At 40.0% G+C, this 26,798-nt stretch overlaps 1 protein-coding gene across 1 annotated transcript; it reads left to right on the top strand.

Moving 5' to 3' along the window:
* Nucleotides 1-115: 115 nt before the first annotated feature.
* On the top strand, nucleotides 116-25,633 carry LOC139945070 (uncharacterized). The gene is made up of 23 exons (XM_071942324.1): nucleotides 116-173; nucleotides 295-491; nucleotides 744-890; nucleotides 1,345-1,483; nucleotides 1,729-2,150; nucleotides 2,435-2,632; nucleotides 3,039-3,110; nucleotides 3,508-3,646; nucleotides 4,173-4,289; nucleotides 4,682-4,869; nucleotides 5,100-5,152; nucleotides 5,722-5,842; nucleotides 6,357-6,463; nucleotides 6,835-6,937; nucleotides 7,309-7,459; nucleotides 8,068-8,134; nucleotides 8,637-8,703; nucleotides 19,717-19,802; nucleotides 20,311-20,437; nucleotides 20,756-20,797; nucleotides 22,182-22,391; nucleotides 23,084-23,123; nucleotides 24,031-25,633. The coding sequence occupies exons 2-23, from the start codon at nucleotides 324-326 to the stop codon at nucleotides 24,195-24,197; spliced, it is 2,931 nt and encodes a 976-aa protein (XP_071798425.1). The 5' UTR covers nucleotides 116-173; nucleotides 295-323; the 3' UTR covers nucleotides 24,198-25,633.
* Nucleotides 25,634-26,798: the final 1,165 nt, after the last annotated feature.

The raw sequence follows: 26,798 nt of genomic DNA, 5'->3' as shown, positions 1-26,798 counted from the left end.
TCAAAACCACCAAGCTCCTTATTGTCATGTCGAATATAAAATCCAAGCTGGAAGGAAGAACGGATAATCCAATTACTATATTAACCTTTTCTCTCAGATCATAATTCAAGGGACCGTAGCTCGTGATGACGTCACGGCGTTTATTGCAATCGATGACTTTGGAGTTTACAAAGGTAAAAACTATTTTCTCCCAACTTGTTTAAATGAATGTATTCTTTACGCTTTTTACAATTGCTCAGATTTCATAACATTAAACCCTTTTTCTATTCTTCATTTCTACAACCGAACACATAGGACTGACACAACCCCACTTTCGTAGACTAATGGACGACTACCTATTTGACATAGAAAGTGACCAATATTCTGCTTCGTCCGTTCGACCCCCTGACTCCGAGCATGGTAATTTCAGTGTGGATAACGCAATGATAGAGATCATCCAGGGGGCAGGAGCTTGGTGTCCTGACTTCAATGACGCTGATATATGGTTTCAGGTAACAATTAAAACTTAGTCCAAAGAAAGACAAGAAAGTGCCTGTTCACAAAAGCACAGCAGCTTTGTAGTCGACACATTTATGTCGTGATGGTATGACGTTTTGAGAAAATAATGTCAAACTAATGGATTATCTAAAACATTCCTTAAAGCAATTCACAAATAATTGTTATAAAAATAAGATACCTTTTTCCCTTGGATCACTGCAAAGATCAATAGCATGTACCTAACGTTTTTTTGAATGTGTACATAGGTCGACTGCATGGCCTATATAGAGCTACATGGGGTCGCCATTCAGGGACGAGCATCCAATGACGAATGGGTCACAAGCTTTCGTATATCACACTCCTTAAATGGTACGACATGGACAAAAGAGGGCGGTGCAGAAAATGGAGATAAGGTAAGCGTTTTGAGAGTAGGTTCGCGTTGAGAAATAAATTACATGGTTTACATACCATTAGGTTTTGCGGTGAACATGTTTCTGAGCTGATTGACACAATTTGGCTGCTTTTTCTGAGCAATCACCACGTTAATGTTTCAGTGGTATTTTCGTCAGGGAAATCCCCCCTTAAGTTTCTGTCCCGTATGGGAATTTAACATGGGCAGAAAGATAATAAAACTCAAAAGAGGGCGCCACCAGAAATTTTGTACTCACATTTTGGTAACAACGAAAACTTTCTGAGACACTATAGCTGGTGGTCTTATTTTATCAACTAAATACCCACTCAAGTTCAAATCAAATGACTGACAGTAGAAATTCGTTGCTGTCGGCAATTTATAACCAAAGTTCGACTGAAGCAATTGACTTCAAACGTGTTTAAAACTGATGTTTCATTATCTCGCTGACTGTACAGATATTTGCCGGTACGTACGACAGGACTACAGCAATGTACGTTCTCCTGGACGAGCCAGTTGTAACTCGATTCGTAAGAATCCTTCCTGTAGAATGGCATAAGCAACCGTGTATGAGGATTGAGCTCCTTGGATTCAAAGGTAATACCAAAGAACTGATTAAAAAAAAACATTTCTTTGTCAAAAAAATTGTGTTTTAACAACTAAAAAAATAAAATACTTGTTCTACTCTTAATAATATCAATGAGAGACTGTTGGCGACCCTAGATAGCAGCAGGCGTATCAGTCACATCCAAAGCTCTGGAAGTAATACGAGCATGCTCAGAACTACGTAATTAATTGAAAATTACTCGGTAAAACTGCTGCCATTTTTCTGTTCCTTCCAGATGGAAATCTACCTACATACGAAGACGCACTGAGCCAAGAGACTACCACGCCCCAGTGGTTAACCAACCATGAAACCACGCCCTTAGAAACAACACAAACCGGAACAAACAGCTCAGAAACCACGGGCTTTCCGGTAATCCAGGATTTGAGATCTGAGGTAACCGGTTCCGGATTAACAACAAAGTCTACAGCAACTCTGTTCGAAACGACTAGTTCCAAACCGATTGTAAGTAATACAACCACAGGGACCGGAACCAAAAGGACTGGCAAAGCTACCACAGATCCAAGTTCAACGCCAACTTCAAGTCCTATGACGAATAACTTGGAACCGACAGAAGCAGGCAATCTCACTCAGATGGGAGGGACGCCACCTGCAATAACTGAAAAAGAGGCGCAGGAGAAAATAAGTACAGCTTCTGATGTAAGTAAAAATGAGTTTGGAAACAAATGCAAAAAACGGTTGCTGGCCTGACGTTTCGACCCTAGCAGAATCTTCCTCGAAGTCTTTCTCGAAGGCTAAAGAGATTCATATAAAATTATGAAGAGCCTTTGAAGCGTGCAAGGCACCTAATGAAGTCGAGGATTTATCGGCTAAATTAAAAGCGTAAAACTTATTTTGCATGATGTGATATTATGACAGTACGTATAACTTATAATTAAGAAGACACTTCCTTAGCCTCGTGTCAATCCTGACTGTCACTGCAGGTGGAAGATGTTTACAGCGCTTTGATAACCCAAGAGGGCGCTGTAACGAGCCAAACAGCAAAGCTAGCTCTGCAAGCAATTTCATCGTTAACGATGACGAAATCATCATCGTCTGATAGAGCCGGACAGACTGAAACAGTCACCAAGACCCTTGGCGCTGTTTCATCAGCGGCTGGTAAAGACAAAGATACAGCAAAGGTTAGAGTCTCCCTTTTACCCCATTACTGTGACAATAGTGTCCCTCAAGTGCGTAGGGGTCTATTGGACGCGACAACCTGCTAATCTCATAGTCATACACCGAGGAATAAGCTAAAATGTTAGCAACCCACAGTCCTCTCGAAAGTATAGAGATTGTTACTTCTCATTTCAGTGGCGGACCCATGGATATTTGTATCGGTGGCGTCAGGTGCGTCAAAGGGATTCCCTTGATACAGCGACCAGTCCATGTTGTAACACATCCAGCGGATAAACGACCTTGCCCTGGCCGCTCAAACTTTAAACGTATTATTAAAGTTATGTATATTTAATTGAATAGACTTGAATTGAATAAACAATATCGTATCAAAAAATAGCAACCAGTTCAATGTCTTTATTCACTCTACAGGAATTCCTCAAAGTATGTGATTCCCTTTTGAGCGATAATTCTTCAGCGTCGTTGCAGATACCAGATGATGAGGTAAGTAGTGTGCAGTTCTTCCTTCCATGCACAGATATGTGACTGAGTTATCTGGAACGTTGGACTCACGTTCCGGTTCGAATCCCAGTCGCGACACTCTTGTGTCAATGACCAAGACAGTTTCAAAAGACTGCTTTTAAAATTGATTCTAAATAAATAGTGTATCTAATAAATTGCACAAAACAAGAAACTGTGATTCATTAACTAGACGACAACACTTATTATAACCAGTGTGATACAGTGGTAAGATTTGTATGATTCGAAACAGTAACTTTGTGATTGCAAGTTATTTCAGGCGAAACACTTGATCCACGGTGACAGTTTTATAACAAAAACCAACTAAGTAGGATGAATTGTTGATGTACTTCAAACTTAATATTTCTTTCTGCACTTACAGACAAGCAGTAATTCTTCCTCGTCGTCCACCTCAAGAATAAGCGCCTTTCTGTTCGTCGTAGATGATTTCGCTGCTTCCGTCACAGAAAACCTTCTGGATGAAAATACAACAGAAGTCATCATCAGAACTGACAACTTAGGTAAGGGAAACTCAGTTTCAGTGTTATAACTTCACAGGTGGGCAAGAAGAGGAATCGTGGTAATTGTAAGGATATGCCTTTTGTTAAGAAAGAACACAAAATACATGATTGGATTGTCTGTTGCGTATTTTCTGTTGAAAGCTAATCTCATTTAAAAGATAAAACAATTATTAGCAAAAATCCCTAGTCTGGGTCTGTTCGACAAAAAGGCAAGGTAGACCTCCAATAAAAAAAGGAAGAAGCTTCACAAATATTCAAAGATAGATAATCGTAATAAAACATAAAACATAAAACAGTAATACAATGTAAACCAATACCAAAGGTAAAACAATGTATTAACGCATATTTACCAGTAATAAAGAAACATAAACAAAACAAACAAAACACCACTCATGAAAACTAAATAATGATATACGTTCAGAATTTTAGCCAATAGAAATGTTACTCACTGTCCATAAGCAAGTTTAATCTCGAAGGATAAAACAAAATAAAATGTTATTATTATTATTCTTGTATCTGTTGCCAGTTCTCCAATCATGGTCAAGCTTAGATGACCGAATCAGTAATGACGTCATTGAGCTGACACCAAACTCAAGCCAGAACAACTTTGTCATTCCTGCTTCACTCGTCAGTGGCAAGCAAGGTGAAATAATCAAACAGTTTTAAAAGTAAACAGTTTGTCCACTACATATTTGTTTGGTGTGGCTTTCCTTTTTCGCCTGGTTGTTATCTTTCACCAGTAATGTTGCTTGACTAAAAGGAAGGTGAACGTTTAAAGTTAATCACGCTTAAAGTTAACAACAATACAATCTTCAATCTTCATTCTCTAATGGTTGAATCCTTATTCAGCTATCTATAGCTATACTAGTTATTGCTTATCTTAAATTGAGACAAAATTATGAACTATGATTGTATGGGTTTGGTTGACGCACGCACAGATAACCCCCCAACTATATTGAACCGGTCCCAAAACAAATATTTTCAGTGTTAAGAACGGAATGTTGTAAAACATATCTCCATTTCATTTATCCTTAGTCAAAGCTACATCTATCGTATTCAAGACGCTCCACAGCGCAATCTCAAGTAACGTTGAAGGTCAGAACTCTACCGGAAATACTACTACGGGGTCAGAGGTCATGTCTTTAACTCTGTCTCGGCAAAATGGTTCCAGTGTAGCATTCAGCGAAGAAAGCCCAGTGGTGCTGTCATTTAAACTCAAACAGGTAAATCAAAAGAAAGCTTCCTTAAAAAAAAAAATACAAAAAAAAATACAAATATCATTCATTCTTTATCAAAACTGATCTTGTCAAAGTTTGTGATTTTTGTTGTAATGAGGTTGAAATCATTGCATCAAATACGTCACCCGTTTAAAAAAGTGTATACTTTGCGTAGTTGGCATTCAATTCAGAAACTATGACAAATTCTAACTAGTTTCCAAATGTTTTACTTTCAGAACAAGTCATCAGACTACGAAGCCAAATGCTGTTTCTGGAAGTACACTAACGAGTAAATAAAATTCTTCTTTATTTCAACAGTTTTTATTATTTAATGAACGATCACTCTTTAGTAGTTTATTACAGGCCACTGGCTTGTCATTATGCAAAGTGTATAATGACTGCGGAGTCAAATTCCTAGATATCCTAGAACGGATCAATCCAAATGCCTCAGATTTGAATCAGGCCCGGGATTGTTTAATTAATTTGTATTTAAAGGATTTGTTTTCAACAAAAAACAATCGATTATGTTGTGGAAATAAGGGCATTGCCATGCCATTAAAAAGGGTCTATGTACTTTTTGTAGGACAACAAAAAACAAAGTGTCCACAGATTTACACTAAACTTACACAGTTTAAAGATAATGATGGTAGAAAACTTCCCTGAAAATATTACATGCCGAGGTGCTGTAGTTTTTGAGAAATGAGTAAAACAATGTCGTGAAAATAATTTTCGTCTCAATGATCATGAGACGAAAATTATTTTAGCACGTAAAAACGTATTTTCATGACATTGTTTTACTTATTTCTCAAAAACTACCTGATGCTTCTATCCCTAACAATGGCGTTGATTTGTTTACAGTTCAACTGGTGGCACGTGGTCAACCGATGGATGCCGAGTTCACGAGTCGTCTTCGGGCTCCACGGTCTGTCACTGCGAACACCTGACTAACTTTGCAGTTCTACTACAGCTCAGGGATAGGGTAAATATATTCTGACGATGACTAGAGCAAGCTATTAAGTATCTTCTGACGATGACTAGACGTGCAGTCGAAACGGTGAAACCAATTTACGAACTCACTCCGTGTAATAGTGAAGTCCCCTCGAGTTAAATGCGACACTTCTGGTTTCACAAATGACACATTGCTAACTTTTGCATTTCCACTTTCACTTGGAAAACGCCCTCTAATGTTCGACTCGCGAGTAAACTTATAATTCTGGCAATATCCGAGTTATTGGCTAGAGATACGGTTACGGCTAGATGTCCACGTCACTATGCATTGCAAGTGATGTGATGGACGTCCGTAGCAACACACTTTAAAGCTACAATCGTAGCCGTAAACACAATAAAAAATGTTTATTAACAGTCCTAGCTCTTACCCAACAAATATAAACACAGTATTTTATTTTCAAAAACAGTATTTTTTTTTCACAACCGTTTGTTTCTTCTCTTTCTTATCGACTGTCTTCATTCTCACTTCATCTTACTTGGTTTAGGAGATACCAGCCGCTCATTCCACGGCTCTCGACATTCTGACGTACATTGGCGCCATCTTGTCCATTACGGCACTTCTAGCGGCCATTTTTATGTTCTGTTTTCTAAGGTAAGTGGATGTATCAAAATGTGGTACGCCCCCACCACATTCGTAGGAGATGTGTAACGTAGCTTATACTCGTAGACATACGTCTCTCATCCCCATCAATATACAATAACATAACATGGAATGGTGAACTGTTCAAAGTATGAAGTGTCTTTGAAAGATTACACAAAAACAAATGTTTTTTAGAGTTTCATTGGCAATTCTTACAGTGTGAACAAAACGTATTTTTGCAGAGAAAACTACGTAGTGGAAACACTGTCCTGCTAGGCTGTTGTGTCGGGGGGGGGGGGAATTACCCGTGACGTCAGTGTTGTTATAGTAATCACATACATGAAGAGTGGTTCTTCAAAATGCCTTACATTTTATATTCATAGATTGTTGAAGTCCCAGCGTGTAATCATCCATGTCAACCTAGCCGCGTCCCTAGCAATGGCTCAACTGTTGTACCTAACCAGCATTGGTGCCACGTCCAACAAGGTAAGATAGTGCGGCTACCGAGCTCATAAACACTCAAACAAATGTGAGACTTTGTAACGATAGGTGGCAACAGACACGACAGATAAAATTGTATTGTTTTCACTGTACTAAGCTGATGCATATTAAAAATTACGAGATTTATGTTTCTTTCCAGGTATGCTGCCACCTAGGGTAAAAAAAACGTCATAGTATTATCATAAAATCGGTTTTCCTGCATGCTGTTTAAAACTGAAAGAAAGATTTTACAAAATTTAACAAATAAGTATATTTTGTTTCTAAATTTATAGATTGTTAATATTTATCATAAACCTTTGAGTGACCTTTCAAACAAACGAAATTGAATAAATAACACCTAAATCATTTATCCACAGGGAATGTGTAAGGCGATCGCTGCTCTTCTTCATTATCTCTTCACTGCATCTTTTCTTTGGATGCTGGTAGAGGGCGTGCATCTTTACACCAAGTCGGTGGCTGTTTTCGGCAAGGGTCTAAGCACCAAGATTTACCTACTCGTCGGATGGGGTAAGTCAAGTGAAAGTTAAGAACCATACCTTGTCCCTGTAGACAAATCCGTCTTAAGAACACAACAACACGACAACAACATCTACAAAAGCCACAATTATAAAAACACTATTGTCATCATTATAAAACAATAAGAAACATGGTCAAATACTCTAGACTAGACTTTTGTATGTTTTGTTAATAACATTCATTTACAGGAACAAAAGTATACAAAGTCAGTACTAAAACTCACCAATAACAACAAGACATAAACATCAAGTGACAACAATTGCATCGTTTCGCTTTAAGTCAACCAAAGCATCTAAATGGAAACGTCAAGTTATAGTACCGATGTCAGATGGTTTTGGACGGGGGCGGACATTTAGCATTATGCAGCAGCGTCCGGGGGACACGATTGCATATGCAAAACCGTCTGGCGGACATTTGCATATGCAATAATGTCCTCCGGATAGTATTGCATAGAGGACATAATTGCATGCGACACCGGCAACTGTTTTCATGTTTTCCGTTCTTTACAAACTTTACTGGATTGCATTCCCAATACAAAGTTGGAATGTTCACTTCAAAGTACCTAAAATTATCTCTCTGTTTTTGTTTCTCTACGGAAGGAATACCCTTGGTGATAGTTGGTATCGCCTTAGGAGTTAGATTTGATGGATACGGCACAGAGTCCAGGTAAGTTTATAACAACTTGCCTAAAGATTACGGATCTTTAAAGTGGTCTGAACGTTTACTATCTGTTAACTGATACGATTCAACACGAGCAGTCACCTGGTTTTGTGAAGACTCAACACTAAAAAAAACAAGTCACAAATACTGGAGACTTTCAAACGTTTTCTTTTCGGTCCACTTAATACACTGGCTGGAGGGGAAGGTACTGACTAAAACATATTTCATGTCACTCCGGCTTAATACCAATTAAATGTGTAGGTAGAATTCCCATCTTACGGGGACAGAACAACAAGTGAGCATGTAATAGCAATGGCGTATATGTAACAAGTAGCTTCGGGCTGAGCGTAACACAACGTGCGGTTGCAATTATTGAAGTTGCCGAAACAAGACACTTAAGACTAGGCCGAAGTGATGCTTCAAGACATTTGACATTATATGATATGATTACTGATCTTATTTGTCTCTTCAAATTGTCAAATAATACTGGTGTGTTATTTCTTGTCAGCTGTTGGCTATCGCTGGAGGGCGGCCTCATATACGCCTTTGTAACCCCGGTACTGGTTGTCGTCGTGGTAAGTGCTTCTAACTATTTCATGGTTGTTTCAAGTAAAGTCGACGGCTATTTGCTTTTCACTCGTCAATGTAATCTTTAAACAAGGATAAAAAAACAACCTTCAGTTGTCACTTCATTCATTCTATTAGAATAAAATAATGTCACAAGTAAAGTCGACGGCTATTTGCTTTTCACTCGTCAATGTAATCTTTAAACAAGGATAAAAAAAACAATCTTCAGTTGTCACTTCATTCATTCTATTAGAATAAAATAATGTCACTCTGGGTTTTTTAAGGAACATTCTACAATGTAGAATCTCACAAATTATTCACAACTCATTTGAATCTTGGTCCAGTGATCGACGCCAGACACATCTCTGGGCTAGTTCGACCCCGAGTCTGTGTCAAAAATGACATATAATAACGTCAAACTGACACTCTAAGTAAAATCCAGTTTTTTTTTTATAGTTTCCGTATCATAGGTCTTCAGGTATTCTAGGACGCGGAATCCGCGTCAATTTCTGACCAGGGAGTCTTTAGGTTTATAAAGCGCCCTTTTGGCCAACATTCGTATCATGTCTCCACCAGAAAACGAGAAATTCACGCATGAAACTAAGTGGAAAAGGTGTCTGCATTGCAGCCTGTCGTTTATGTTGCTTGTCACTGTGAGCATCTTAGAACCTGTGATTGAAGTCATTCATGCTCTTCTTGGAGACATCGTGTCACCTCAGCTTTTGGATAAAGCGAGACAGCGGAGCAAACCATGTGAGATATCGCAAGATTTAGCATCGATTTTCTTTGAAATCTCATTTCCAACGACTACGGGGGGGGGGGGGGGGCATGGTGTCTGGTTCCCCCGGGGGTAGAAGTCCGCGAGTGGGTCTTTCTTTAAACTCTGTTCTTTTAACACGCAAGATTTCATCGGGATTCGATGTTGTATTTAACCCTGAGGGCAAGGTATCAGTGGCCTATCACATTATGCGATAGTATGCGATAGCATGAGCGTGCTTCATGAGCTGTCAACATCTTTAAAAAGAAAATTACGAGAAAAAAAGCAGAAGTAGACAAAACTCGATCTGCCAGAGAATGTTATGTTTGGACGACTGTCAAGTCGAGAACATTCTTTAAAGGTTTAGTATAGTCCTTTGGTTTTGGAGTCGGTTGATAATTTGTGTGAGTGTATACTGCAATGCAACTATGATATGATATTACCGGAGCGACCGTGTTCCACGCAAGAAGAATACTCCCTTTTCCAACAATCTGAGAAGCGTTTCACTGAGAGAGAAAGACTAGCTCCCCCTTATTCCAACGATGTAAACACCTTAGAAAAAGAAAGTCTGTTTGAGGGGTTCAGCCCAATGTAATTGACGCTACCCGATATGTATACTAATAACTGTAAGATAAAGTTATAATGCTTCGTCGAATCCGAGATTGTTAGAGTGCACTTTAATAATATTGCAGATGTTATTTGAAGATAACGCCCACAGCAGGGTAAATGATGGCTAGCATTATTATTATAAATATTCATTATCTTCATGGGAATACGAAATGTGATTTTTTTTCTGTCCGCTACATCAATAAGGTGTACACCCGGACCACTGGCAAGCTGCGTCGATCAGCTTTTGATAAGTTTTTTTATATTATTTATTTTATAATGTTTTTAGAGAATCTAACAGAAACATTTATAGACACTTAGAGGTCGTTAACCTTCTTTATATTGTGACCCTTGGAATAAGTACGGGCATGAAACGGCAAGTCTGATCATATAGTAGCTCTTTAGTTTTATTGAGATCTGTAAACGGTGAATCTGTTGGGTGAAGACACGCAAAGACGTCAGTTAAGGTCTTCGGCCCAAAACAGAATGCCCATACAAAATATACAATAATAATTACATAAACTAAACTTTAAAAGAATAAACAATGAAACGATAAAACAATACTCGCGGTTCGCGCCAAAATTAAGGACGCGACCGCCATCTTGGATTTAAGGCAAATTAACGGTGAAATGCAATATAAACAGGTTATTTCCAATCCCAGAAGCAATGATAAAATAAACTAAAGGATCTCCAAAATGTTACATTCAGTAACACTGCTAAGATTATTAGGAAAGGCTCTAGAGGTAATAAATATATCTAAACACCGCAAATCAATAAATAGCTAGCGTGATGTTGCAAAAGCAACCAGATATCCACTAAAGTCAACAACATTCTATAAACAAATTGAGACTTGAGGATAGTGCTTATTACATACTATTTAATCTAAGTAGTAATTAGGAAAACATTTAAATGCAAAATATAACAAGATCTTTACCTGTTGGGTGAAGACACGCAAAGACGTCAGTTAAGGTCTTCGGCCCAAAACAGAATGCTCTTGAACCGGAAAGCAGCCCGCAGAGGGCGCTAGCCATGCAAGTAAAGCAAATGATTACGTAACATAAAAATAAACGTGGGGGGGGTCGCATCGCACCCGTGACATTATTCCCCCTGGAGAAAAATGTCGTCCTCGGCATGCAACTAACATAACCTATGTTACATATTTACACAATGGAAATTTTACAACTTATGAAAACAAAATGGTGGCAAATGTCTTCCATACCATCCAACCTTTAAACAAAACTCTGGTGTTCCAAGCATTTAGTTAGAACAACAAAAAGGTAAGTATTCTATAACTAAGGAGCAGAACACCAGTAATTTAAATACATCTCTAAATGGTTCCTTCAAAAAAGACTCTGTCATTTTGGTAGACAAAACTTAATGCAGAAGTTAATTACATTACAACTTCAATATCTTGACACATTGAAAGTAACAATTATAACGAAATGAACATAACTCAGAGAGATTTTTTGTTTCTTTCTCTCTATAACAGTATTATTTAAATAATACTTCGTTATCTTCATTGAGTTACAATCAATAATAATACAGTGTATATACAATTGGGGGGGGGGGGGTTATTAGATGGAACTGTGTTCTTGCAGAAGGAGACGCAGACAAGCTTTTCTTCTTGTCTTAGCCATAGTAGGCTCTTTCCACTTGTCGAACAGTCGTCGTCCATTGCATATCTTTTCTTGGCGTGATGTATCTCGTGCTTGCAGTTGTTTGGTTTGACCTATGAAGTCATAGGTAAACCTTGTGGGCGGCTGTCTGTTTCTGATAGGTCTAGGGCTCGGTGGCGAAAGATATACCGTACTTTCAGTGTCGTTCGACTCATCTGTAACATCAATAGTTTGGGTTTCCAGTAACTCAGGGGTAAGTTGCGGTGGTGCGACAGGAGGGGAAACTTCAACGACATTGCTTGGCTCAAGATCTATGATTGGTGTGAGGACAGGAGGTGATAGTGACGGAGATAGTGAAGGAGACATTGACGAAGATTCAGTTTCTACTGGGATGAAGTCTATGTCTATCTCTTCGTCGCTAGTTTCACTATGATCCATGATAGTTGGAACTTTCTCACTCTCCTGATGTTCGTCTGACTCTAACTGGGTTTCCTGATGTGGTTCATCGGCTGTTGTGTTGTTCTCTTCTAGTGGGAGAAACATGCATGGAGTCAGCATGTTTCTGTGCACAGTTCTTTCTCTACCGTCACCGAGGGAGCGGAGGCTGTACACAGGTAGATCTTTGTGCTTTGAAATCACAATATAGGGCTGTGATTCCCATCTATCGGCTAATTTGCATGTGCCAATGAGGTTCTTGTTTTGGATGAGGACTCTGTCACCTAGACGTAGAGGAGCGATGGAGGAACCTCTGTCATACAGGCGTTTCTGCTTCGACTGCGCTTGTTTGACGTAGTCGCTGGCCCTTGTGTATGATTTCTGTAGTCTTTCTCTCAGCTGCTCTACATAGTCCGCATAGTTTGAAGTAGACTCTCTCTGAGTGGAATTGAGTCCAAACATGAAGTCGACTGGTAGATTTGGGTGTCTACCAAACATCAGGTAGAACGGAGCATAACCGGTGGAGTCGTGACGTGTGGAGTTGTATGCGTGTGTCATTATTTCGACGTATTGCTTCCAGTCTTTCTTCTGATTTTCTTCTAATGTCCCAAGCATGTTAAGGAGCGTATGGTTAAAACGCTCTGTGACGCCATTTCCTTGAGGGTGATACGGGGTAGTTCGGCTCTTTTTGATGCCACAGATCTTGCATAATTCTCGGATGAGTTGGCTTTCAAAGTTGCGACCCTGATCAGCGTGTAGTCGTACAGGAAATCCGTAGTGCTGTATTATCTTTTCCCAGAGTATCTTAGCAACTGTGCCTGCCTTCTGATCGCGAGATGGAAACGCCTGGGCATACTTGGTGAAATGATCTGTGATTACCAAAATGTTTTCATAGCCACCTTTGCTTCTTTCCAGCTTGAGGTAATCGATGCAGAGTAATTCCATAGGCTCAGTTGTGGTGATGCTGACCAAAGGTACACGCGTTTTTGTAGACGGAGTTTTTCTTAGGCAGCATCGCTTGCATTGTTCACACCAAGTTTTGATGTCACTTGCCATCTTGGACCAAAAGAAGCGGGTTCTTGCGATGTCGAGCGTTCTTTCGTAGCCCAAGTGACCGAAATCATTGTGGAGTGATGTCATTACTGTGTGTCGAAATTGTTCAGGGAGAACAAGCTGTTCGGCTGTTGATCCGTCATGGGTCTTTCTGAGACGATAGAGTACGCCGTTTTTCCTGTGAAGCTTTTCCCATTGTCTTAGGTACATGAGGCATCCGAGCTTTTCACAACTCCTCTCTGCTCTGGTTGGTTTTCTTCCTTTCTCTAGATAGTGTATGACTCTGGATATGTCCGTGTCACTTCTCTGAGCGGATATGATGTCTTTCTCTTGTAGTCTCGGCAACTCATTTGATGGGAGTGACGTGTGACTCTGTGTCATGACATCGCATCTTGCAATTGGAGGTTCGATGAAGGGAGTTGTTTCGGGTGGGTGACTGTTGCAGATAGCTTGCACGATGTGGGGAGGAATTGTGATTGCATCCTTTTGGAATGACAAGAGACTTCTTGAAGTATCAGCTTGCGATTTGCGAGAGAGTGCATCAGCCGCTCCGTTGTTCTTTCCGGGCTTGTATTTAACAGTGAAATTGAACTGAGATAGTGCCGCAATCCATCTTTGGCCTGTCGCATCTAGTTTGGCAGATGTAGTGACATAAAGGAGAGGATTGTTGTCTGTCAGCACGGTACATTGGTTGCCCAGAAGATAGTCTCGTAGCTTGTCAGTAATCGCCCACTTCATGGCTAGGAATTCTAACTTATGTGCTGCGTAGCGAGATTCGGCGGGGTTGAGTCCTCTGCTTGCGTAAGCGATGACTCTCTCTGTTCCATTTTGGACTTGGCTGAGGACAGCTCCGAGCCCTACTCCTGATGCATCGGTCTGGAGTATAAACGGGAGTGAATAGTCGGCGTAGGCGAGGATCGGTGGAGATGTCAAGTACTGCTTTAACATGTCCATCGCGTTCTGACACTCTTCTGTCCAGATGAAAGGTGGGGTTACAGATGGAGAGGTGTTTTTGGTATTCTTCTTCTTTCGTCTTGGGTCACCAGCAGTGAGCTTGTAGAGAGGTGAGACAACGTGTGAGTATCCTTTAATAAATCTTCTATAGTAGCCAGTGAAGCCGAGGAAGCGTTGTAGTTCCTTGCGATTAGTGGGGGTTGGCCAGTGCTCTACTTGTTGCGTCTTCTCTGGATCAGTACTAATGCCTTTGTTCGAAACGATGTGTCCGAGGTATCTAACTTCTTCTTGGAGGAGGTTACACTTGGACGGCTTCAGTTTCAGACCGTGTTGCCTCAAACAGGAGAACACTTTAGAGAGGCGGTCGAGATGGTCTTCGAAGTTGGCAGAGAATATGATGATGTCATCGAGGTAGAGAAGACACGTGACGTAGTTTTGCTCTCCGAGACAAGTCATCATCAGACGTTGGAATGTAGCTGGGGCATTTGCTAAGCCGAAGGGCATCCGATTACATTCAAATAGTCCCATGGGGGTAGTGAACGCTGTCTTAGGTATGTCTTCGTCTTCCATTTGAACCTGCCAGTAGCCTGATGTGAGATCTAGAGTGGTGAAGAGTTGAGCATTTCCAAGAGCGTCCAGTGCTTCATCGATGCGAGGGAGAGGATATGCATCACGTACAGTTTTGCTGTTCAGGCGACGATAGTCAATACATATCCGCAGTGAACCATCCTTCTTATGGGCTATCACTATCGGTGAGGCGAATGGACTGTTACTTCTGCGGATGACACCTGCTTCTTCCATGGCCTTGAGATGATCTTTGACAGCTTGGTATTGTGAAGGAGGAATTCGGCGGTGAGGAAGTCGAAAGGGTTGATTGTCTATGAGTGGGATGGAGTGCTTCATCGTCGACGTACATCCAAAGTCCAGGGGACTGGATGAGAATACGTCAGAGTAATTCTGAAGGAGACTCTCTAGCTGCTGCTTTTGTGACTCGCTGTCTAACTTCGCTTTGGATAGGTCAACAAGTGGTGTATGTTTAACATCTCCTGGACTTTCATGGACTTGGCTCAGCTGATAAGAAGGAGAAACATCTTCGTCTTCCTGTCTAGCTTGTAACGTTTCGTAGTCTTCATTGAGTGGTAGATCATCAATGCGCTGGATGTATGCTAGCTGTGCGAGTTTGCAGTTGCGTTTGATGGTTATGGGCTTGGCGGAGATGTTGCAAAGTCTCACGGGTACTTGGCAGTTAGATTCAACATCTGTGACCAGGTTGCTAACTTTTAAAGATGAAGAGCTTCGAGGAAAGTTTTCAACTACTGCAGTGTACGGACCTTTGCCAGGGGGTGCCTGACAAATGATGTCTACTTCTTGGCCTGCTGGTATCACTCGGGGGTATCGGCCGATGTACCTAGCGTAGCCGATGGTACCGTCGCTGTGGCTACCAGGTTCTGAAGCAGAAATACTGTTGAAGGCTGCATACCATGCAGAGCTCTTCGGAGGCAGGAACTTATTACTCTTTGTCACTTGATGGTCTCTCTTCACTGCTCTGATGACATTAGTACCAATGAGGACTGGAACGTTTCTACGGTAACTGTCTGCTTGTACAACAAATGTAGGAACATCCTTGTAGACGACGTCCATTATAGTGATGGTTAAAGGGATGACACCTCGGTGAGGAACGCTGTGCCCACTAGCACTTTCGATGGAGACTTCTGAAGGAGAAATTTCCATGTTCTGGAGCTCAGGGTTTTGCCTCAAGATGTCTTCCGTTATCGACGTGATCTGGGAGCCAGAGTCTATTAGGGCAGTGTAGTTCACACCATTAACGTTGACGACGTCTTCGTTTGTTGGACCAATCAATTGCTGGTGATGGAGAGGTATGTTACCACCGTGGCATATTGAAGACAGACGTGGTGCAGTGTTTGAAGGAGAACTTACTACTGGGCTCGCTGATTCCCGGCCTCTGACGGCTTGCCCATTGGCCGTGGGCCGTTGGAGTTTAAAGGGGCACTTCTGCATCCTTTGGCAATATGACCTTCATTGCCGCATCTGTGGCAGTAGAACACTCGTTGACCAGAGGCATGTTGGTCTGTTCTTGGTTGCTGAGGTCCACGTGGAGTTTGATGAGAGATATGATCTACCCTCAGAGCTAGTTGATGGACAGTGGCGAGAAGTTCTTGTAACACATCATGATCGGTAGTTGGTTTGGGGCTCTTGACATCTGGCACTTTCGGTGAGGATTGCTGATATGGAGGACGAATCTGCTGCAATTGTTGAGCTTGAAGCTTGGTTCCTGTCTTTGCAGCTGCTGCAATCCTAGACTCTCGTTCCAGTTGACGAAGTTCAATTTGAAGTTCCCGAAACGTCATATCTCTGGGCTTCATCGGTGCGAGTCTCTGTGTAACTTTCTCGTCTTTGACGCCTCTCATAAATTGTTGCGTCAGCATACTGTTTCTATTAGGAAAAGGGCGACTTAGGGTTGACTTTTCCTCTATGGTTCTCAGCGTTGCCTCTAGTTCGACGGCGTAGATGCTCGGTAGTTCGGTGGGATGTTTCACACGCTCATAGAAGCTGGCTAATGGATCACCAGTCAGGAATACATCTCCGAACTGTGCTTTGAGTTCTGCAAAGGCGTGGCTTGGGGTCTGATGTGTTGGATGGAGATTGAGTACAAGTTTTCTTGCAGCGCCACCAAGATATCTCACGATGGTAGAAAACTGGATTTCTTCAGGCATCGAAGTAGTTTCGATGAGATAATTCACGTCTCGGACCCAATCTTCAATGGCGATTGTTGCACCTTGGTCACGCCCTGTAAACATAGGTACACTTTTCACTTGATGTGATGGAAGTAAACGGTGATGAGATGAAAGCGTAGTGGAGTTGCGGTCAGGTAGGTGGTGATTCTGAGGTGTGAGAACTGGATAGTCGGTTGAAGAAGAACCTTGCCTCGGCGCTTGGCTAGACCTCAAAGGATAGTCATTTGAAGAAGACCCTTGCCTTGGCAATGTGGTAGACATCATTGGAGTTGACCGTTGTGCATGAGTACCTGGAACTGATTGATGCAGTGAGCCTCGGGATAGTCTTCGCTCGATGTTTCCCAGTTGCGAAAGCATGCGATCGGTTGTTTGCTGGATGTCGCCTAGTTCTTCTTGGAAGGGAGAGGTATGTTGAGGTCTGTTCGGAAGAGTTCGACGAGATGATCTGTGACCAAATGCTGCTGTGGACGATGGGAATTCTTCCTCGTCAGACATGCTTCCAAGAACACAGTCCAAAGATAAAATACAGAGTGACAAAGTATGCAAAAGAACACAATTCAAAAGTATCAAAAATGGTCATCAATGCAATACCTTCACAAAATGTAAAATGGCTGTCAGAAAAAAATGATAATATCAATCCAACTGAAGCAATCATGAAATGCAATCAATGTAACCAATGCAAAAACAAATCAGCAATAGCAAAATATAATCTTTGAATGCAAATTGGAACACATCAATATTCAGAAGAAGAAAAAATTCTGTACACAATTGAAGTACCAGAAACAATGGAATTTTCGTGCGACAATTCTGAAGGAAATGACTTCAATTATCTCTACCCAATTGAGGTAATAAAGAGAAACTTTCACACAGCTGGACAATCAAAATGTCTCAAATACAATACAAAAGAATTTACAGGTGTTCTTTTACACCCCAGGAATTTAGCATCGCCAAAGGCAAACAACAATGTATGGATTAAAGTTCTTTTCAGCTGAATGAGAACTTTAAGTACCTACTCCCATTAAGTGGACACCTGTCTAAATGCCAGACAAGATTAATGACTCCTAACAATACCAACAATACCAAATCCGAATCCAAAATACAATTGAGACTTGATTCAATCAAATTCCAATAATGTCAATGTTCATAATGGGAATTGTTCATCAGCTGCTTGTCTGGTGGTAACAACCGAACGCACTCTTAATCGGCACAGTGGAAGAGTACAAAGGAGGTCTTTAGTCCGTGTGACAATGCTATTGTGTTTATTGTCCTGATGATGGTGCTTTCCCGATCGTATGAGTTTAAACAACTATGAGTTTGTCCAAAATGGAGGCGATCGAATTCTTTGCGAGAGTTCGTGAAATCTGCAAATTTTTATTATTGGCAAAATGTTCAAGAACACCGCGATAAACTTGTTCTTGATGTTGGCGAAAATGTTCAACAGTTCCGATCGTGAAGAAAAAACATCCGGCACTCAGGGGCGTTGAAGAGGCTGGATAAGGTTGCTCAATCACGGGTGATCCAAGTCCGATGGTAAGGATACGGCGGTCCAAAATTCTTCACGTCTGGAGTGTTGAGGGTCTCTCCGATCCGCGGGGCAGGGTTCAGGGGGGAAGGCCGCTCTGCCCGCTGGAACCCGGCTGTCCTGGCTGGGGATGCCTTCAACGTCTTGATGGGGTAATCTGTACCGGTCACAAGATTGACGGGTATAATGTACTCTGACGATCAAGTGATGCTTGATGCCGTCGTCGATATGCCCGTACCCGGATTCTCCACCAAATGTGACCCTTGGAATAAGTACGGGCATGAAACGGCAAGTCTGATCATATAGTAGCTCTTTAGTTTTATTGAGATCTGTAAACGGTGAATCTGTTGGGTGAAGACACGCAAAGACGTCAGTTAAGGTCTTCGGCCCAAAACAGAATGCCCATACAAAATATACAATAATAATTACATAAACTAAACTTTAAAAGAATAAACAATGAAACGATAAAACAATACTCGCGGTTCGCGCCAAAATTAAGGACGCGACCGCCATCTTGGATTTAAGGCAAATTAACGGTGAAATGCAATATAAACAGGTTATTTCCAATCCCAGAAGCAATGATAAAATAAACTAAAGGATCTCCAAAATGTTACATTCAGTAACACTGCTAAGATTATTAGGAAAGGCTCTAGAGGTAATAAATATATCTAAACACCGCAAATCAATAAATAGCTAGCGTGATGTTGCAAAAGCAACCAGATATCCACTAAAGTCAACAACATTCTATAAACAAATTGAGACTTGAGGATAGTGCTTATTACATACTATTTAATCTAAGTAGTAATTAGGAAAACATTTAAATGCAAAATATAACAAGATCTTTACCTGTTGGGTGAAGACACGCAAAGACGTCAGTTAAGGTCTTCGGCCCAAAACAGAATGCTCTTGAACCGGAAAGCAGCCCGCAGAGGGCGCTAGCCATGCAAGTAAAGCAAATGATTACGTAACATAAAAATAAACGTGGGGGGGGTCGCATCGCACCCGTGACAATATTTTTCGTCAAGAAGGTTCAAAGAGTAAATATTTTTTGTTGTGAAAACGGTTTTTTTTACTACAGGAAAAGTAGGCCTGCACATTTAGTTTTGCAACCGTTTAATTTTTGTAATCCTATACAAATTCAAAAAGTCTACCATAAAACTGACATGTACACATTTTATTTCAACATTATTCAAGTTTTTGAAATTTCGTCGAAAATCTGGATTGGTTTCAAACACACAGGAAATTAATTCATAACCAACAACAACAAACAAACAAATAAATAAATAAAAATAACTTCAATTGATGTTTATTTTTGTGGAAAGGTAAACACGCTGATTCTCGTGATGGTGATACGTGTTTTCATTACACTGAAGGCAAATACAGACAAGTCAGAGAAAGAACGAATAAGGTAAACATTGAACCAAAACCCGGCTAAACAAAACGAGCCTTCCAAAGAAATGACGTCACAATAGAGATGGTTCACAGGTTCATCGTTTTAAACGGTTAAATGGTTATTAAACTCTTTTCGATTGAACGCTTGTTAAAAGTACTGTCCAGCAAAATTCCAATTAATTTATTTGCGTTTTCATACGAGTTTCTTACAACACTTAGTGCGTTCTGCCATTAAGCAACTGGCTCAAAAAGCTCATTAAAATAATTCTTCGTATTATGAACTTAGTTAAAACCACATTTCTTTACCCTGACTTCTAAGAAAATACGCTCGACAAACATAGCTTAAAGTTTGACCGGCCAGCGCAAGGTTGTTTACCCGCTGGACTTGTGACAACATAGACCGGTCCACTGTTTAATGGAATCCACATTGACTCATACACAAACGAACCAAGTCTTCACTTGAATGTTTTCCCATCATGTAGAATTTCAGAACTGACATAGATGTATATGTTGATGTATTACAGGGCCGGTATACGTGCAGTCCTTTTACTCCAGCCACTCCTTGGATTCACCTGGATCTTCGGCCTCTTCTCATCCTTTGATGATACTTTCTTCTTTACTTACCTCTTCGTCATCTTCAATTCATCTCAGGTAAATAAACAACTCCAAATGCTTTCAGCGACTGCATTTTGTAAAAACTGTATTTTCTTAACTCACGCCAGATCCAATTTGTTTCCATACACTCTCGGTAAGCCTTGACCGTCCTCAATGCTATTAGTTCAATGAGACGTTAAATAATGGGTTTAATGGATTCTTAGGATGTCTGATTAACCTTTGGATTGCCATAGATACTACACTTTTAATATTATTTCATCTATATATAAATGTATTTTGCCTTTAAAGAGTACCGATTCGACTTGATTGTGGTTTGAGTTGAATTATTTTCTTATTCTCTCCGTATTTCTTTAGGGTGTCTTCATTTTCCTCTTACACTGCGTTGGAGATTACGAGGTAAGCCCAAGTACTGCATTTATACAGTATTTCTTGTGACGTCAGTTTAACGTTATTTTCACCAAACTCGCTAAACCCTTTTTGGAAGTTTGTGTATAAAAGCAATAGTTGTTCACTTGTTAAGAGTCGGGTCATACTTTTGTATTGATGACCCGACTCTAAAAGTACTAATAAGTGTATTGTCTTTCCGGAAGTTTTTAAAGCTTTATCTGGATCAGTTTCGTCTGAATTGCCTCATTTTGTTGGAATCATTACAAACAATTGAAAATAGAGAAACGGTTCTCCAAAAAAATGTGTTCTCATTAAACAACATGTTAGGGTTAGTGTTCGTTTGCGAATGCTGCATCCATTATGTTTATTTCGTAGTCGTTCGAACCCGCGCTGTCATTCCTCTGCACGTGGATTGATTCGACGTTCATGTCAAAAATTAATATCATAACGGTGTTTTGCCGCTTTCTCTCTCAGCAAGTATCCACGGTGTCCAGCATAAACTTTCATCACAACTACGTAGGTCAAACCAAAATGACAAAGCAAAAGTTCCGCCTAAAGCGATCATCGCTGCAAACATAACATCGGAGTTTCGACTATATAACCTCGACTTGATCCTGTTGAGATAATGGTGACCCTCAACTGATGACGTCACCACAGATCAATAGTACATTGACATTTCCAACATTCAACCCCGCCTTCCAAAATTAATCGAGATTTAACGCTTTGTGGACATTACATTCCGTCGTTAAAAAAAGTGTAAAACAAAACCGGAGCTGGAAATCTTTTTAATTTCCACCCCGGATGTAATTTCGATGGTAGTGTTTGTTTTAAATCAGCAAAACTTTCAATAAAACACGCATCGCCTACCCCCTTCCCCCTCCCAACCTCCGACTATTAGCCCCGTCAAGAGATTGCTATCCGGGCAGGAACTTCGCCCCCGCAGTGGCCCAAATTTCAGTCAACTCCGTAGTCTGAACTTAAGGTGTCAGGCAAACAAAATAGTACCAATGATGATAAAACAAGGCAGCCGGTGCAGAAATGCTTGATGCTAACCGATGATGATGATGATGATTTTTTTTTTAAATATCAGTACCCTAAGAGAAATATTATTAATAAATCTTAAAAATATGAGAGGTTTGCGGTAGCTCCACGTGAATTGTCTCTTTGCGTGGTGGTGGTTCTTAAAATAACCAGTGATTTTAACGACTGGTTCGTTAAAAAAACTATTTAACGTTTCGATAAGTATTCTCTAATCATCTTCTCCTGAAGACGACCAGTAAATTAACATAAAGGAACATTGTACTATGTCAGCTCTGATTTATACATGTAAACTTATTTGGATCCAGTTAATTATTGAAGATAACTTAAAATCTTTATCAAAATCACCCAAAAGGTAAAGAAAGCTATCAAGAAACTGCGAGGTCGTCGCACTGTGTCGTCATCGAGTACGGATTACTCTGTAGTCCAACAATCTAGACTTACCCGGAAACACACCTTGCCGACCATGGTGATCCAGGCTGCTGCGCCCTCTACGTCCAGGCCAATGACATCGGACACTCATGCGCCCAGGGTAGACAGAAACGAGCCGCACTTGACTGCAAAGGTAATGTGATTTAAATTTCATTTATTACAAGAGTAAACAATGTTCCACAGAGTTACCCTTAAAGTTCGATACTAAGTTAACTTGAATTTAGATTATTATTGTTATGGTTTTTTTTTTAACTACTTGACACCCTAAATGTTGTTGTAGACCACTTGCATTGACCCTCCATGCATTGACCGACATTTGGGAGGTTGAGCTGAACGTTACGCGAGCAAAAACGCGAAAGTGAACGCCAGAAAATTGTGTTGGTAAAATCTCACGTTTTCAACGTGCGTCAAGTTACCATTTTCACGTCAGGTACGTACGTGCTGACGTCGTCCGTGAGCATAGTGGTGACGGCACCTAGAAACAACACCATTTCCTCACGTTCACGATCACGTTCGCGTTTTTGCTCGCGTAACGTGCAGCCAAACCTCCCTAAAAGTTATGTGCAGCGCGTACACGCGTGCACTTTTCCATTGTTTATCGTCAAATATGGCTGCCAATGACGTCATGAGCAATCCACCAATTGTTTCTGGTGCAAAGGGGCTTTCGTGTGATACCAAGATCCATATGGCACAACTCGGACCAAGTCAAGTTGACCTCCTGCGTTAGCAATAGAACGATGATCTTGTAATTGACATTTTCTCTGAGATTGTTTGTTTGAACTGTTTCTGTTTGACGTCTGATGTTGATTATTTACTTCCATTCAGGACTTGGCACCGTTACGTCTCAAGAAGAGAGAACTAAGCCGTAAGTAATCCGAGATGTGTAAAATTACCGTAGTCATTCTGGGGTTTGAAACGAGACATTATCTACGACTCAGTTGCTGTATGGTTGATGTTCATGTCATGACTGTTGTTTTTAAGCAACATTCATTCTGGGGTTTGAAACGAGACATTATCTACGACTGAGTTGCTGTATGGTTGATGCTCATGTCATGACTGTTGTTTTTAAGCAACATTCATTCTGGGGTTTGAAACGAGACATTATCTACGACTGAGTTGCTGTATGGTTGATGCTCATGTCATGACTGTTTTGAACCAACAGTATGTATACAGTGCTGGTGGTTCTGATGAACACTTGAGTATAAATAATTGTTCGCACATCAAAACAGTTGCACGCATCTCTTTTGTTATATTGTATTAACATTTTCAAAAAACAACTTGCCTGGATGTCTATACTGAAATAACTATGATGAAGTACATACTTCACTTGTATCGAGATAACAAATAAAAACAATATAATATTGCTTAAAAAAAATACAAATAAATAAAAATATTAAAAAATCATCAAGTTGAATTCATTGCAGTAAAGTCCTCAAACGATGAATGAAACAAGTGCATTCTAAAAGAAGGTTGAAAATTCCACATGATTACAAACTGTCCCTATATTTCGGTTTCAATCTCTTAACAACAATAAAGATGAGGCATTAGTCGTCCTATAGGCATAGTTGTTGTTTGAACAATCTGGACATTTCAATTTTCGCATGTTGGTTTCACGATGTGTGCAATCAAACATTTCAGATGAGAACGGGACCGGGTATGAATTTATCTACCCTCCGAAGAGCAATGATGTTTTTGCCTTTAACATTTATAGATGAATATGTCATTTAACTTCGTTTATGTTTTGTCTGAAATTTTGTTTTCACTTTCTATAGAGGTTTCACTCTCTTCAAAAGAGGCTTGGGGATTAGACGGGATGGATACTAAAGTATTGGATCATACAAAGTCAAATGTTTACGCTATACATGATTCAGACAGAACGTACGGAGTACAGGGGGCTGGAGCCACGCCTACTGGGCTGCCAGATGTGAAAACGGAATAAGGAACAAGGAATCGAGAATGGTAAAGTGTTTGTGGTTTGGTTTGGGGTGAATTTCGTAAAAGAGCTAACAACATTCTTAAAACTAATTAGGACGAGCTACTTGTCCTAACTTAGGACTTGTCTTAACGTGTTAAATTGTTCTCTCTTAGTGTAAATACGTATTTTTAAAAAAGATAATAAATTTATATATTCATCCTTAATTGTACTTTTGATCCACTGGTTTTGATAGGAAGATCCTTTATATATCTCTATTGTTTTCCAGAAGTAATATTTTAGTTAAAACAGATTAATTAAATGTGGAATAATTAAAACACCTTGACTCCAAGTCGACGTGTTTGGACTAAGGGATTTACTAGACTTAATATATGTAATGATTCGAATAATAAGATTCAGATTTGTAAATTGATCCATATATTCTTTAGTGGTCATTATGAATTAGATCTTCGTAAAGTTTAGTGTGCGAAATAGTCATCCTTTGTCATTTTTGAAGAAAAACAAATATTTGTTTTTATTGTTTTCCTTGGTCAAACAAACTTTACTCTGCCTTTTACAATTCTAAACATGAAGTTACGTTATTGTAAAGGAGAAGATCAGTCTCATGATCATGCTCGTCAAGGCAAATTTGCATTTTACGGGCAACATGAGTGATTGAATTTGAAGGAGATAAGTTCTCAAACATCATTGAAGATTTAAACTCATGATTTCATGTCATGTTGTATATGTAATCTGCTGTCTTATTTTGTCTGTGATAGTCATTTATATCAAACGCATGTTTTTAGTATTTCTGTAAGGGACGAACCAACCAACCTCTGTATTATAATGACCTTGTAAAATCAATTGATTTGCATATCATTTTATTTTACTTTATTTAAATGTACATTCATAAATATCCCAGACAGTTTCTCTACTCCTATTGGTGGAGAGCGCGTCACGTGGGTGTGCATAAACCTTTTGTTGAAGAACTCGTCGCTACCCTTTTATTCCCTTATTCAAACGTAAAGCTTTATCTTATTATTCGTAAGTATTCATGTGAACCAATCGTTTAGAAAAGTGTAAAAAGTTGTAAAAATGTAAACACTTTGTTATTTTGACACAACATGGATCAAGTTGACTAGGCTTAGGATTGTGGGTCAGTGCTTTGTTTTGGACTAAGATTTTGGGTCCAACGTCGACCCCAAATTGACCCATTAATGCTCAGGAAAAAAGTAAAACCCACACATGCACACAATCTTATACGAAACCAGTTTGTGGAGGTTCTGCTAGTGTTCTATGTTCTATGATTTGTTTCGAAAAAACTCCATGTGGGTCCAAAGTCAAAACGTATAATTTCCCTTGCGGCTGGGGTACACTGTTCAGTTTGTAAACTACCCCACAAGGGCACCTCCCGTAAGTCCACTTATTTGTGTAATTGTTATCGAACGGGTGTGAGTTGTAGATCAGCATGATTGTGTGCGTAGCTATACGTGTATATTATAAGGTATAATAAAAAATGAAAATACAACAACAACTCTACAAAAAGTTTTTGTCCGCGTTTCTCGTGCAGCACCCCCCTTTCATGTTCAACACGAAGAAAAGTGACATTTATAAAAATGTGAACAACCTTTCGTGTAACCACACAGCCAAATGCAGTCATCAAACACGTCTATCAAGTGTTGGATTACAATATTCCGGTATTCAAAAATATGGTCAGAGCTGAAGAGGCTTGACGCTATCAGGAAAGAAAGCAAAGTATTGCTTACTGACAAATATAAATTGCAAGCATGATTTGCTTGAAGTTTGTTTGATGTAATTTTTCTACACTATCTTTTAAATGTGCACCCATTGTGTCACTGTTCTTAAAGACAGTGTATGCATCATTGGTAATTGTCAAACACCGGTATCTTTTGTCCTGTACTTCAATTATTATTGTCATTGTCGTAGTGCTTCAATGGAGAATCTTTTTTTCATAAAAAAGGGAATCATTAACAATAACATCAGGAAATTTGTTTGAGGATGGCAATTCATTACAACGGAAAAATTGCTTTCCGGAGGGATTACCATTGTGGACGTAAAAGACTTTACGACAAAGGTTTTTAAAAAGTTTAAGCGGTCGAAGTACTTTTCGGAGTGTTTCGACTTAAAGGAACACGTTGCCTTGGATCGGTCGAGTTGGTCTTTGAAAAGCATTTGTAACCGTTTGTTATAAAATGCATATGGGTGGAAAGATGTTGTAAAAGTAGAATACAATGATCCACACAACCATACCTCGAAATTGCGCGGTTTTCCTTTTACCTCGTCGACTAACACGGTCAGCCATTTATGGGAGTCAACTTTTTGACTCCCATAAATGGCCGACCATGTTAGTTCGCAAAGTAAAAGGAAAACCACGCAATTTCGAGGCAATGCTGTTTGGATCATTGTATTCTACTTTTAAAACATCTTTCTAACCATATGCATTTTGTAACAAACGGTTACAAATGCTTTTTATAGACCAACTCGTCCGATCCAAAGCAACGTGTTCCTTTAACTGTGATGCTATCTCGGTATTACTAAGCACCGACTGAGGTTGTGTTCTGGCTCGAGCCAAAAGTATTCCAACGTCACACTTGAGAGAGCTCATTG

Source organism: Asterias amurensis, chromosome 12, assembly GCF_032118995.1.
Source record: "Asterias amurensis chromosome 12, ASM3211899v1".
NCBI classification, from domain to species: domain Eukaryota; kingdom Metazoa; phylum Echinodermata; class Asteroidea; order Forcipulatida; family Asteriidae; genus Asterias; species Asterias amurensis.
Note: the sequence above shows the minus strand (reverse complement) of the source record. Positions and strands in the feature narration are given on the sequence as shown.